The sequence below is a fragment of the Rhamphochromis sp. 'chilingali' genome (genome assembly GCF_963969265.1).
Source record: "Rhamphochromis sp. 'chilingali' genome assembly, chromosome: 1".
NCBI classification, from domain to species: domain Eukaryota; kingdom Metazoa; phylum Chordata; class Actinopteri; order Cichliformes; family Cichlidae; genus Rhamphochromis; species Rhamphochromis sp. 'chilingali'.
The window spans coordinates 25,952,849-25,968,159 of record NC_137929.1 but is presented as its reverse complement, the minus strand read 5'-3'; the positions used below and the strand labels follow the sequence as shown (position 1 = coordinate 25,968,159).

Sequence of the window (15,311 nt, the reverse complement as noted above, 5' to 3'; positions counted from 1 at the left end):
GAGGAATCACGACTGTGGCATTGGCAGAAAGGCTTGGGGGATGCCATTAACACTGCCTGTGCAACCAAATCAACAGTCAAGCCGCTTACATATGACCGCATGACAGTAGAAATTTCCCCCCTTTGGGAAAAGTTTTAGGCTTCTCTGAAAATAAAAAAGTAAAAGATAAATATTTAGCTTTAACTTAACCTGTTTCCTTAACCCTAAAGCTCTTCCCGTGAATATGATACACTAAAATAAATACATATTAGTGTGTTATATATGTTTGTTTGTTTTCATGTTACGGACTCCAAAAAACCATTGTGTAAATGATATTCACTTTGCTTAGTTTTGCAAAGATAATTTTGAAAACAAAGGGATACAATTGTAGTCATGACTTTCAAAATAAAACCCCTGCAAAACTCTTTTCTACAAACTGCATCATTTGGATGTATTTTTGAGAAATGCAAATGAATAAAAAATAGCATTTTTTCATATTTATGGATACTTGATATGACGCAAGACGTGCTTTTACCGTGATATGTTTCTTATTATATAATACATGAAAAATCCTCCCACAGCAGGATGTTAGGAAGCGAGAAAAAAGATGAAAGCGCTTCCTTAAAATTTAGTAATGTCAATATAATCTAGTTTGTAGGAAATTAAGAAAGAAAAAAGCACCATTTGATTTAAATTTCTAAGTGCATTAAAGTTTAGATCTGGTGTAAAAAACAAACTAAACAAAAAGGAGAAGGCTCTTACCTGGAGATGCAGAGCTGAGAGTTCTCAAGTGCAGGGGTGTGTCGTCTGACAGGTGTCTGTGAGAGAGTGCTTGTTCTGAGCCTCATGCAGGGATATAAGTAACACAGGTAAGAACGAAGGCACTTTTAGCTCTGGACACGCCCACAATTAGAGAGCTGAGTGTGTCTGAAGCTTTTTTCTTTTCCTCTGCTCCCGTTTTCTCCTCCTCTGTGGCTGCTCTTTCTACCTGCGCGACAAAACTTGTGGTACTGAATTCTCTCTATATTCTAAAATCGAGGTGAACCGTTTTTTCCTGAATGACTTCTTCTTGGAGCGTGTTACCATCCCTTCACCACTCCCTCCCCCTTTGTCTCAGGCTCCCCAGTTTTTAACCTTTTTAAGGGGACCGCTGCTGTGACACAGAGGAAAACTAGATAGGTTTTCCATCAAGCTCACAGCTTTGCCCCACATGCATGCACGGAGACACACACACAAATCACACAGGAAATAATAATGTTGTAGGCCTCGGTTGCCAGTTGATACACAGCACGAGTGAACTGAAAGGCGGACCTCACACAAGCCCATACAGAGTCGGGCTGGCTTTTCCATTTGTGGCTGCCGGAGGAAGGACGGGGTCAGGTCCGAAGATTTTGTGGGTTTGGGTCAACTGTGTGTGTATGTGTTAGTAAGAGAGAGAGACACATGGTAGGTATATTGTATATTGTGGGGAACAGCTGGCTCTGCTTCTCTTCTTCCTCATCATGAACAGAGAGAGTCAGCTTAGCAACCACCCTCATCCAAACTCCAGCAGGTAAAGACATTCTTTTAATAGACTCCCACATTATTAGTTGGATTTTTAACAGCAGCTTCAGCAACATGTCGCTAATGTCCCAAACTGCCAGATCAGACCGCTGATGGCTGTGTAAATCTTTAAAAAGGTTCCCGAGGGATACTTTAATGTCTTTGGTTTTTCATTGAGTTTTATTTAATGCTGTGAGAAAGAATCTGGGACCCGAGTAGACCACTGATGTTAGGCTATACAACTGTGGACCTTTTAAAGCCATCTATGCCCCTGACAGAACTGGATACTGTGCCAGTAGAGACGATTTTAAGAAGTCAATAAAGTCAATAAAACTTAACTTTGGTTTGGGTTCTTTGAACAGATGTTTCTGAGTGAAACTGTCACTCGAGATCAAAAGATGTCAGAAGGTGAAACTCTGCAAGCAATTTCTGAAGGTAACAACAGTGAGTAAGACAGGAGGGCTGCTCTGTGCTCTTATCAAAACTTTGCTTTCTATACGTGCCTTCAAAGATTCTGCTCTGTGATTTACTTATAGATAAATGTGGAGAGAAAATGCAAAAATACCAAGTCCCATGAGTCTTATCAAAAGATTTAGACCATCAGCCATAAAAACACTAATACTTTAGAACTTTAAATTGGTTTAAAACAAATTACTAAATTACTAAAGTCACATTTTTATATTTAGTCCACATGCTGGACTTCTTTGGGAAATTAATGAAACATTAGATTTAACCAGTAAATCTGATTTTCCTGTTCAGTAAAGCCATCATTTTAAAGACTGTAATCATTTTTGGCGTCTTAATAAACTACTTTTTGTAAAAGCACAGATTTTAAAATTCACTGATAATAGCAATTATTATATTTTAGCATTAAAAATATGATTCTGATTAAACATTTTTTTTAATTAAAACAAAATGTTTACTGTAAGTTATTTAGTGGAATTGTTTTATTTTACTTTACAATAGCAAATGATAATAATTTATACACCACAATAAAAAAATGGCTTTAGAAAAGAATCGGCTGATTTGCACTGTAAGGAATCAATAAATAAAAATATACATAGATTAGAAACATTTTTAAAATTTCAAGCCTGTTGCTTGTAGGCAAAAGTTAGAAAGCTGGGCTTTTCTTCCTTGCAGCTTCTGCTCCCTGGCTTTTAAAGACACCTACAGTGTCTCACTGTGAACAACACTGAAAACAACATTGCAAAATATATCAATACATCATTAGAAAATTAGAAATATAAAATAGTAATGACGCTGTCCGGGATGGAGAGATATTCTGTAACTATAACTGTAACAATATTAATGACATGTGCATTATTGACAAGACATACATGAATTTCACTTTTATCATGACTTTGAGTTTGTAGCTAAAACATGGTAACGTTTCTCACTACCAGGACACTCTGAACACTTTATTTGAATGACATAAGCGGTTATATCTCCATGGTACTGCAAAGCACTTCAACCCCTGAGAACATTGGTGCTTCCAGTGTGTGCAGCCTCACACACTCTTCTCTCTCTCTCTCACACACACACACACACCTTCTTAGGAAAACACAATTATCAATATGGCCCCTCTACCCCAAACATTCCCACTCCAGTTATGTCAATGGAAAATGGAATGTGTGACATCATCACCGTGAACCCCTCACCTATACACACGGAGTCATAAAACTATTAGCCTGTTGACCCCAAGTGTCATGGACGGTCACAGTGTGTGTGTGTGTGTGTGTGTGTGTGTGTGTGTGTGTGTGTGTGTGTGTGTGTGTGTGTGTGTGTGTGTGTGTGTGTGTGTGTGTTTCCTCTTATTCCATGCCAACCAGAAACAAAAAGAAAGAGAGACAGAGAGAGGTTATAAATCTGAAAGGGCCACAGCACCTCATCAGGAGTCAATGAACTGAGTTGAAGCGTACACACGCACACACACACACATATTACTCCAGGGTGACTCAGCGGGGTGACTGATGTTTGTATTGCTCAGTGTCCCCGTCGCTTTCAGCTGCCATGGAAACCATGGCGTCTTGAATAACTATAATATCATTAATGTGTCCGCTTCCACTTCTGCCCTGTTATTTTAATCTCATTGTGTGCGTGTGTGTGTCTGAAGTGAGGGTAGGGATATTGTGTGCGACTGTTATTCTAAGCGGCGTACGTGTGTGTATCATCACGTCTGACGGGATATTGTGTGTGCTGTCAAAGTGTTGAAGTCGATGTGAGTTTGAGATAAATTACGTGTGTGTTATTTTGGGCACAGAGACAATGCACGGAGAGGATTAGACAAAGTTTTCCTGTTTCTAAGATGATGTTTTAATCCTGCCGACCCATTTACTTCCACTGATAATGCAAACAACCTTAGACACACCACACACAGACCCACAGACGCACAAATTAACAAGCATACAGTCTTTTACTTTTTCTGTATCTTTATAGTTCCAACAAGTGACACAAATCAGCTGTACATAACTACTTTGTGTGCATCTGAAATAGCATCGTATATCTCAGACTGCACACACAAGCTCACAGAAACACAGACACACACATAGAACACTTAACTAATTTAGACTGACAGGAGGAAAGTGGAGTTTCCACAAAGTGAGCTCAAGGTATACCATTCTGAGGACACGTGCACACACACACACACACACGGAGGAGTGGAAATATAAAAAGGCCAGCATTGTCTACAAAAAGCAGAGCAAAAGCCTGTGGAATGTGTTCCTGTGAACTCATCTGACAGTCAGCGTGCTGAGGAGCATCAGGATGTCACTTACTGGATTAAACTGTGCCTGCATCCATTTAAACAGTGTGAGATTTATTTGAAGATGCCTGACATGTGAAGCTGCTCACACTTATTTCCATTTCACTTACAGCACACTGTTTAACCACTTGATCTCTCACTGTTGATACAGTGCTAAATCCTTTGTAATCTGTAGGTAAACCAGGAGGCAAACTGTGGGCATGTGTCAGAAACTGCAGTTCCCTTAACGGCCACTTGAGGCTGGCTGTAAAAGTGAAACAATAACCACAGACTGCTGAGTTGAAATGTTCGACTTTACAGCGTTCAAAAGCATGTTTACAGCCTGTTTTTCAGTCTCTATAGTTTCCCTCCTCATATCAACTCAACTTGGTTCATGCACTCGGACATTGTGAAGGCTTGGAGTGGAGTGAGGGGATTGCTTGATTACTAAGGAGCCATGACTGTTTTGGGTTGGGTGGGTTTCACCTCCAGTAATTGAAGGTACTGAACTGGAACTCGTAACTGTGTTTGTGCTGCTGGTGCCTTCCTGCCTTGTTTTAATTGAAATATTTGACTAATAATCTGGCTTGCTATGAGGTGGAACCAGTCCAAGTAGAAGAAGAAGTAATTCTACCATTTTATTAGTCTGCGACTTAGCATGCATTTAGCATGTGCCTGTGGAATGTGCCAGTACAGATTACGAATGCAGCTTATAACTCTTCATTCGTATTATTGTAAGGTAAAGACATTACATTAGTACAGACAAAATCCCAGCAATCAAACGTCGCCCTACGAGCAAGCACTTGGTGACAGCGGGAAGGAAAAACTCCCTTTTAACAGGAAGGAGCAGAACCGGGATCAGGGAGAGGCGACCATCTGCCGAGACTGGTTGGAGATGAAGGGAGGAAGACGGGACAAAAGAAACTGTGGAAGAAATTACACGTGGAGTTGTGTATAACCACACAGAGAGCGAATAAAGGTGAGTGAAGAAGAAACAGTGCGTCATGGTAAGCAAAGTGCTTCACACACTGATGGGTAGAAAGCCTTTGACCAGCCTGCCTTTGGAATTAATGCAAATCTGCCCACATCTGGAGCGTTACTCAGTAAATACATTGTAATTGTTACCATTTCCTTTCATGTGCACTGCTGTCATGTCTCTGATGGCAGACAAGCAGATGCCATGTCCAGTAATCTGAGAGTTTGAAAAGAAGGCAAATGGACCTCTTTAGGTTTCTGAAGATGTTTTGCGTCTCCTGTAACGAGGGCTGTTTCCTTTGGTGCCGGTTTTGAGGGTTTCACCTGCTAACCCCAGTGATGGTAATAATGACCCATCCATTTCTTTAATGTGATGACTCATATGATCAATAGCGAGTTAACAGCCCTCACCTCCCTTGCATTAGCTTTCCCTTTTATTTTCACCCATGTCATCTTTAATGTGTTTGAAGCCTGTTTTATGGTACAGGTAACTGCGTCCCATAGTTTTTGTTTGCTTATAGTGTGTTTTCCTTAATGCCTTTAAGTATTACATGCTGACGAAGAGCTCTTGCAAACAGTGCACTGCATATTACCTGTTTTTTTTTCTTTTCAGACATTGATGTAAAAGTAGGAAAACTGCGGGCTGGAATTTTATTTTATTTTATTTGTGAGTATTCCCAAACATATTAGTTGTATCCAATTTCGGTATAACTTGGTACACAAGGACAGGAAAACTGTTACGTTACAAAATGCATTCAATGTTAATTTTTCTGCAGTCTATATAATGAGAAACAGAGTATCGTGAACATTATGAGTATGACATTACTTGTATTTTTTACAGCAGATGCAAAATAGATGCACATTATTGTTAGTTGACAAAGTCATGAAATATCCATCTTCCTGGACTTTTTTTGTTTTTCAGTATAAACATCCTGCTGTTATATCTTTCTAAGTGCTATCACCACCAACTTAAAGTTTGAATCACATGTTTTTATCTTTTTTCAGTTCAGACTCCGCCATCACACTGTTGATGGAAGCGTTTAGGGAGAGGAGAGCCTTGTCTGTCAGAAGGTCTCACACTCTGTGTCCTGTGTGGAGCACACATCGCAGTGGCACTCCAGAGCCACGGGATAGTGGTAGAGAGGGGAGACGTCAGGCTGGCAGCCGGGCAGCCGGGCGGTCATGTGGCGACTGCGGTTGTACGTGCACACACGGTGGTGACGGTGGATGTAGGGGGGTTCTGGTACAGGTTTCTGCAGGGTTCACACACACACACACACACACACACACACACACACACACACACACACACACACACACACACACACACATACACACACACACACAGGTGAATCACAGGTTGCGATTGGAGGAAACAAACTTCAATGACTCTCACATGAATTAAAAGCTTTTAAGAAGTTGAACTAAAAACAAAGAAACATAAATTTTGGTGGTTTTTTTGGTAGTTTAAAAACAAACTTCAAATTTTATGTAGTAATAGTTGACATAAAAAAACAGTCTGAAAATCACAGAGACTGCAAGTTGTTGTTGTCTAAAGTTACCCAGATGTACAGCATTAACATGTCAAGTTTTCAGAAGTACAGCGGAAGATTGGTATCCCCTGACTGGGATCTGAGCATTTCTTATAAAAAAAAAAGTTACCAGAAAGCTAACAAGACAATAACAGATCATCAGCTTTGTTATAGTTTGGTACAAGTCCTAGGACATGTAGGTGGGACGTTCAATCCAAATATCGATAGTTTGATACCAGTTTTGGTTAAAAGCACTTCTTCCCTGCACATCATACGCACTAGAGATGGCACGATACCACTTTTTTATGTCCGATACCGATACCGATATCATAAATTTGGATATCTGCCGATACCGATATGAATCCGATATAGTGTTTTTTAATCAACAAAACTGTTTTTTAAATATCTTGCTGCATTTTGTATAAGTTCATACTCAAGTTTAAAACAACAACTACACTAAAGCTATTCTGTTATACCTGTATGCAAAAAAAATATTTCATAGTTCAGCAATACTGATCAATCTAATAAACTTAAACCTACACCATCCTCCCTATTCTGGTATTTTAAAGAGTACTTAGCATAAATATTAAGCAGCCTAACTAATAGGGTTCCAACTCCCAGCAACAACAAAAATAAATAAATAAAAAATAGGGAACCACCCCTCACGCTCCACCTCATGATGCTTAATCGCCGTAATCAACCTTAATTTGATGCAGTGTGAAAAAAAATGCACAGAAATCAATTATTTTTCAGGAAATATTAAATAGATTCAACATCTTTCTTCAACAAAATTGCAGACTGCACAGATGGTACCTTCCCAAAGGAAAAAGTACTATAGCTTACTAGGGTATATATATTAGACTTAATAGTCACTATATACAGTAATGGACTTCTATTCATTTTACATCAAATTAAAACTTTGGCTGTCAGATAATTATTTATTAAAAGCTAGACATTTTAAATGAGAATAAGAAAGAAAAGTATGTCTTTGTGCCCCCTTTTCCCAGTTAATGCCCTATCGGCCCCCCTGGCTAAACTTTGCTAGATCCGCCCCTGCTCAGTTACCAGCGTCAGCTACTAGAAAAAGATCCTGGAGTAGAAAGTAATAATAAATAAATTCTAACAACAGCTGATCAAGCTTAAACGTGCTGCTGTTGTTCAGCCGCTGGTTTCCTCTTTCTGGTGCAACGTGGGCCAAAAACAAACAAGAGAGACGGACTCGCGACAGAAAAGCTGATCAGCTGATCGTTAAGCAGTTTCATGATTGAAGTAGCAGCAAGAAGAGGCAGTCGCTCCATATATCAGTTGTTAAGCTTAACGCAGGAATGCTTTACAAACATTCAGAGATGGACTTACACACTTGCTTTACTTCTCTCGGGGATAACTTTGTCGGAGATGAAATGCCGGGTTGCTAGCGAAGCTACAGCCGCTCTATCACGTGATGCATACTGCTCCGACGTGCTAACGTTCTGAGGTGAGTTACGGCGTGTTGCAAGTTTTGTGAGGTGCTTTCGTGATATTTAATGGATCGGATTACATTTTTTATTTTTCTCCGATATCCGATCCAGTAATTTAGGTCAGTATCGGACCGATACCGATATGTAATATCGGATCGGTCCATCTCTAATACGCACCACACTCGCTCGTATATCCCCCATGTTTCGATTATTGTATCGTCTGAGTCGTCTATGTCCTTGTCCTGGATATGTCTCTTCTAAGATGTTTTCCTGTTTTGTTTGCAAATGAAGTTGTTGTTTTTTAAAAGATTGTTTCTAGCACAATGTCTCTATCTGCTACCTTCAGTATATAGCCAACGGTATTATGTGAAATCTTATTTACTTATTTTGTTTATGGAAGTAAAATAATATACCTCAAATATGCACTATGAAAAATGCAGGTGTAAATGTCTTTACACCTGCAGTGAAATTGGACCCCCCCGACCATACATACATAGCAAAGACATGACGTGGGGAAACAGGTCGGAGAGCCTATATCACATATGGCATTAAAACAACAGAAAATAACCCAAAGTCCTTTAGAGACAGGTGTATTTACATTCCATGTCTTCAAAAAACCCAGTTTCACAATACATAAAAAGCTGAAAGGTGTGTCATTACTGTGTAAAATGAAAATCACAGTGATTAGGCAGTCATTAAAAAGTGTTCATGATTCATCTCATAAATTAAAACACACTGCTCTCTCCTAAGTATCAGTATCGCTATCGGCCCCGTAATTACTTAGTGTCAGATCAATACCAAAATTTGTAGTATCGACATCTTATTAGTGCACTAATAGGAGATGACTCTTTTATTGGATGTTTCAGTATCCCAGCGTTAAAGACACAAACTCCTGTGTAGGTTACAAGTAGCTGATGTGACATTTATTTTCTCTGTGTGTGTCTGTGTGTGTGTGTGAGAGAGAGAGCTACCTCCCACGTGTGACAGCGCCCCCAGCAGGCCTCTGTGGTGATGCGCAGCCCCTTGCAGCCAGGCTTGTGGGCCACAAAGGAGAACTCCCGCACTGCGCATCCACGGAAACCCTGGAGCACTGTTGTCACGTTGACACACAGCACGGCTGCCCCGGCAACCAGCAGGAGGAAGAAGGAGAAGGCGATACGGTGGAGGTGCATGCTGGGTATAATGGAACAAATAATAAATAAAGAGGGTTAAGTTCAGCAGCTTTGTGGAGTAAATCATATTATTATTTCACTTAATCATCAGGAACACATGATGTGCTGTGATACATGGAAAGATGCTATCATTGATATTGAAGAAAAAAATATTAAATGGAGAAATATTATCACTAATTACTTAAAGAATATACCTATACAGTGTATATCTCTTCTTGTATATTGAAAACAAGTGATAGTAGCCAGTAAAGGTGATGAATTGTCAATATTTTACATGAGAACAGAAGTTGATCTACAGCAGTGTGGCAATGAGCATGACTCACAACTCCCTCTAGTGTCTACTCTGGCTACTGCAGCCAGCAACGCCACTAAAAAGTTGGACACAAAAACATTTCTTAGTGTTGAGTACAAACATCTTTGCAGATGGGAAACCTGACACTGGTGTTTACGTGCATAAAACCTCATCTTCGTCTTCTCTTGTAGGAAACACAATAAACATTTGTGTCTTTTCAAAGGTCTTTAATGCTACAGGAGACGTTTACTCAAAAACTGAACGTTTTCAAGCAACCCACCTGAAGTTTACTGAAACAGCTGGATTTAACTCAATGTAGCCAGACTGTTAACTGTTTCACTGGTTTCTTTTAAGAATACATACAACCCCATTAAGTTAGCAGAAAATTAAATTCTTTCAGAAGCTCTGAGACCACGGTCACTGGACTCACTCTGTAATGACTCAATAAAGACTGCAAAAGCATCTGAACAAAACCATGCACATCAAGCTCAATTTGTTATTGTCGCATACCCATCCTACCTTATTTTAAAAATGTTTCAGAAGACGATCTCTCACCTTTTCAGCTGAAGATCTTTCAGAGGGTTTGAGCTGCAGGACTCGGGTCTCTCTCTGTCCGGACAATCCAGTGAATGGAACCAATCTGTCCTTGTTATTGTTTTTAGAAGGCCAATAGGGCGGACGGACACTCTGACATCATAGCAATTACAATAAAATACCATTAGAGACTCCAAGCCAGAAATAATGGAGACTCCCTGGAAAATAATGATGCTTGTCTGTATTTTCTTAACCTCATCCTGTATTGTATCTCTCTCTCTCTCTCTCTCTCTCTCTCTCTCTGTGTGTGTGTGTGTGTGTGTGTGTGTGTGTGTGTGTGTGTGTGTGTGCAGTGTCATGTGGGGAGTTGCAGTACTGAACTGTACACCAGAGTTACAGAATGGATAGAAATATACACAAATCTTGGTAATGGTTGTTGGTTTAAAAACGACTAATAACTTAAAGATATATATATATATATATATATATATATATATATATATATATATATATATATATATATATATATATATATATATACATAATGCACAAGTCAAACCGCTGACATCAGCAGTGTTTGCAATCTTCATTTATATGATCTTAATGCATCAGAATACAGATTAACTGTGTCCTCAGCTACAGAACTGTTTAAACTGTACCCATTCTAGTGCTGTCACCATCGGGGATGCTCTTTTGCACTCACACACTGGCACTGCCAAGTTGAAAATCTAAAAACCAGAGTCACAATTATAGTCAGTTTGTTAAAATACCCCTGTGCGCTAGCAGATACAAGTAAACAAAATCGGAACTAAAAATCAGGATCTCTGAGCACAAAAGCAAGACAAGAAGTGCTGAAAGATTCCCAATGGCTAAGCATCATAATCCAGCTGGCAATCTTGCAAATTCTCTTAAATTCCAAAATATAGAAATAATACTTCTTCCTAAAAGAGGCGGTGCCTGAGAAAGATTATTGCTACAAAGATAATCATACTGGATTCATGCCCTTCACACAGAAACGCTTGGATAAAAAAAAATATTGTCATATTATAGAATGTTTATATTTTACTGTCTGATAACTTTAGTGCAAATATGTCTGTGAAGGTTCTCAGTCATCCAGGTCATCATTGTCATGTATTGATATGTTCTCCGAAGGAGGCCCCGTTAAGTGGCTAGTTGTCAGATGGACAGTGTTCAATAAAGCAAGATAAAGACCGTGCTTTATGTCCTGATTTAATTCAGTAATAAGGTGGGCACACAACAATGGCGACGAGGATGACACGGACCTGGATTTGTTTTTGTGAGAAGTAGACCCAGCGGCGGCACGGTGTTAGCAAAAACTTGTGGGCTAACATGGAAAAGTCGGGCATTCAACCATTCGCCTGCTACACTGAGATGGACGCGTGGTTAACATCCATCGAGTTGTTTGCTGATGGGAAAGGTCTTCTTTTGACGCGATCAGACAGCGTAGACGCGCTCTTCTACTGCACTTGGCCGGACAGGACGTGCAGGACGTCTTCTCCACTCTACCACAGACGGGAGAGGCGAAGGATTACACCGCGGCGGTGACTGCGCTCAACACTTATTTTGTTCCTCAAGTGAATGCAGCATACGCACGCCAAACTTTCCACAAATTGTCCCAAACACCAGGTGAGACTGTGCAACAATTTTGTACACGTTTAAGGCGAGCTGCAAAAGACTATGACTTTCAAGGTGACAATGATAACCAGATAAGGGACGCTATCCTGAGTAAATGCACTTCTGAATATGTACGGAGAAAGCTGCTCGAGGAGGGTCCCGGCTTAACTCTAACTCGCACGTTAGAGGTGGCTTCACACTGCGAACACGTGGAGGAGCAGATGGCGGCGATGAGTGTCGCCGGGGAAAAGAAATACTTGTACTGATAGATTACTACAGTAGGTACTATGAGTATGATGTAATGTCATCTACAACTGCTGAAAAAGTCATTGACTCTATTGACTGTATATCTAGCAGACATGGGCTACCAGTTACCATCAAATCTGATAACGACCCACAGTTCAAATCTGAGCTGTTCAGAGAATATTGTGAAACTAATGGAATCAAACATATAAGAACTACATCAAAATGGGCTCAAGCAAATGGGGAAGTGGAATGTCAAAATGCATCATTGATGAAAAGAATCAGGATCGCACAAGCCGAAGGACTTGACTGGAAGCGAGAGCTAAGAAAATATGTGACAGTGTATCGCAGCATTGAACATCCAACCACGGGCAAAAGTCCAGCAGAACTCCTGTTCAACCGCAAAATGAGAGGAAAGTTACCGAACATCGGTGAGGCAAAAGCAACGGAGTTGGACGTGCGTGACAGAGACGCTGAACAGAAAGGAAAATCAAAGATTTCTGCTGATGAACGACGGGGAGCTGAGTATTCAAAAGTTGACACGGGAGACACAGTACTGGTTCAACAAGACAAAGTGGACAAGTTTACAACACCATTCAACGCAACACCACACAAAGTTGTAAGCGGAACTGGAAACCAAGCCTACCCAGCTTTTGGAGGACTCAGCCCACTTAGACCGCGAAGGCCGGGTCCTCAGGTGGATGCAGCCTCTGAATTTGGACACCCGGTGAAATCCAATTAATTTTATTCCGAGTTTTTTGTATATATGTATGTCACCCCCCCAACAGCCCTTTTGAATGTCTCCCCAATTCCGAGGTCTCAAGTTTGGCAAGTATGTGATAAGTATCCCAATCATGTCTGGAAATGGAAGAATCATTGATAGGAATTAGGCGATGCAAAAAAGACACAGACTCCAGAGTGTTTTCTCAAAGTGAAGTTTTAGTTTTTAGCACATTATATTTTTTTCTCCATTCTACACTTCCCTGTAATGATACATACAGTAGTAAGCCACTCTACATTCAAACCCCCCCACCACTGTGTTGGTCCCCAAAATATACATCTTCTTCGTCTGCATCATCTTTATCATTTTCTCTTGTTTTTTTTTTCTTCAACACAACAAACAGACCATTGGGCAGACAGTGCAAATCTAGAAATTCAGTGAAATTGCTACGTAATGCAGTAGTAGGTTTCGGTAACGTTATATTCTCATTCTGTTGCTCTGACTTATTGCCATTCTATCGTGTCTATGTCTTTTCTTTCCTCTATCTTCCCCCTCCTGTTTTCTTTTTTTGTCTTTACTGTCTGTCTTTCATCAGATCCGCCCACATCGCCCCTCTGACTTAAAGCATTTGTTAAAATCTGGCCTCCTGAAAACGGCCACAGAGAGGAAATGCGAGCATCCATGAAAGCAGCGCTTGATGGCTGTCTGTGAGGCGACACCGGAGCTCTCTACAAACACTCTCTCCTCTCTCACTTCCTGTTCTGGAGCAGTTCCTGATTGGATGGCAGAATGCTAGAATTGAGGAATATTATTATTAATCATTATCATGGAGAATTCTTGAACAGTGGGAGCTGGGGTCATCCCAACAACAACAATCTAGAGGGTTTGTGAGTAAGCAACCCAAGAAAAAAAAATCATGAAGCAAACCAAGTTTAGTGACAGCGAGGTCAAGTTTTGTCTCTGTTCGATTGTGTTTCTGAGTGTCACCTGCCTGAATCAAGACAATGTTTGAAATCCCAAAAATGGAAGGGTCTCTCGTTGTCAGCCAGGTGGCGACGTGGAGTAAATTATAGGATTTAAGAAAGGAAATGTTCCACTTGTTTTTGGAGTTTCAGGCGATTGAGGATGACGACGAAATCAGACTTTGGATTTTTGCACTCTTTTTGCAAAATACAATCAAAGAAAAAAGTCAAATTAATGAAACCAGCACCAATAACTTATCTGTAGTTGCCCGCTTCTAGCGTTACCCATAGACTGGTGGTGGTGTTCAGTTGTCCTGTTGTTGTAACGATAACTCAGGCGCCTTTATGTGACGGTAGCTATCAAACAGTGGCAAAATTTGGTTTTTGGCGTCAAAGGTGACATAAGTTGTAAGGTCTTTATGAAAAAGAAAAGAAAAAAACGCAAAGCCGCTTCACCAAAGTTTGAAAGCAAAAAACCCTTTTGGTACGAAGATGGAAACGATTTCGAAACATTGCTGATTCAGACAAGTTTTTAAGTGAGCGTCTAGGAAAAAAACGGTTCTGCGGGGTTTTTTGAAAGTTTGGTTCGAAGCAGCCGACACTTAGTTCTGCCTGTCAAGCGTAAAAAAAAAAGAACAATCAGTTTTGTTTCACGATACATTCGGATTCAAACCCTGTCCCACAGGAAGGAGAGAAGGCGAGAGAGAGAAAAAGAAGCAAAGAGACGACTGCTTTCTCCCGTTCTCTGTCGCTCTGTCTACGCATATCTCCTGCTCGCCGAAACACTCACTGGATACACGCTCAAGCACCCACGCACGCAAACACATGCGCGCACACACACACACGCACACACAACCTGACCGTCAAATAAGGTTACATTTCCTGATCAAATAGAAAATAAATAGCATCAGACTCAGTTTTCCACAAAAAACAAGATTATACAAAAACCAATAAAATTAACAACGTAATTTACAAAGCAAAATCATTTCTCATCAAATAAATCTACACAGAAGGTACCTTTAAGACAATGTGAATATCAAGGACGCAACAGGAGTAAAAACAAGAGTGGGAGGTAAACGTTTCAGTGTGACACCCACTTCCTGTCGTCACCCCCTAAAAAACACAGATTATCCTGAAAGAATGAAAATATTGCTAAAATAATTTTTTTTTCAGTTTTTTTCCTCCCTCTCTTGTATCCCATCACTCTATCATAATGATCAGACAAGAATAAACAGATTTTTGTTGGTTCACATCAAAAAAAAAAAAAAAAGCTTCCTCATCATGGTCACCATCTAGCAGCTTTTGGTCTGCTCGAACCTGCAGACGTTCCAGGTTCAGAAATCCAACTGGATTGCGGTGTTTTTCTTTTGATTTGACACACATGCGGTGGGTTTCATTCATTCTCATGTGTTGGGTGGGCTTTATGAGTCTGCTTGGATTCGTTTAAATTTAATACTCTGTGATGAGGTTCTAAATGAGAGAATAGACACACGTACACACCAAAAAAAAATCATCATTTGGTGCCAA

The 15,311-nt window shown here is 40.2% G+C and overlaps 1 protein-coding gene across 1 annotated transcript; it reads right to left on the bottom strand.

Moving 5' to 3' along the window:
- Positions 1–6,300: 6,300 nt before the first annotated feature.
- LOC308406489 (glycoprotein hormone beta-5-like) lies at positions 6,301–10,459 on the bottom strand (the record flags this gene model as incomplete). Its single annotated transcript, XM_080897527.1, has 3 exons — positions 10,245–10,459; positions 9,197–9,398; positions 6,301–6,489 (listed from the first exon to the last, which is right to left on the bottom strand). The coding sequence occupies exons 1-3, from the start codon at positions 10,406–10,408 to the stop codon at positions 6,301–6,303; spliced, it is 555 nt and encodes a 184-aa protein (XP_080753653.1). The 5' UTR covers positions 10,409–10,459.
- Positions 10,460–15,311: the final 4,852 nt, after the last annotated feature.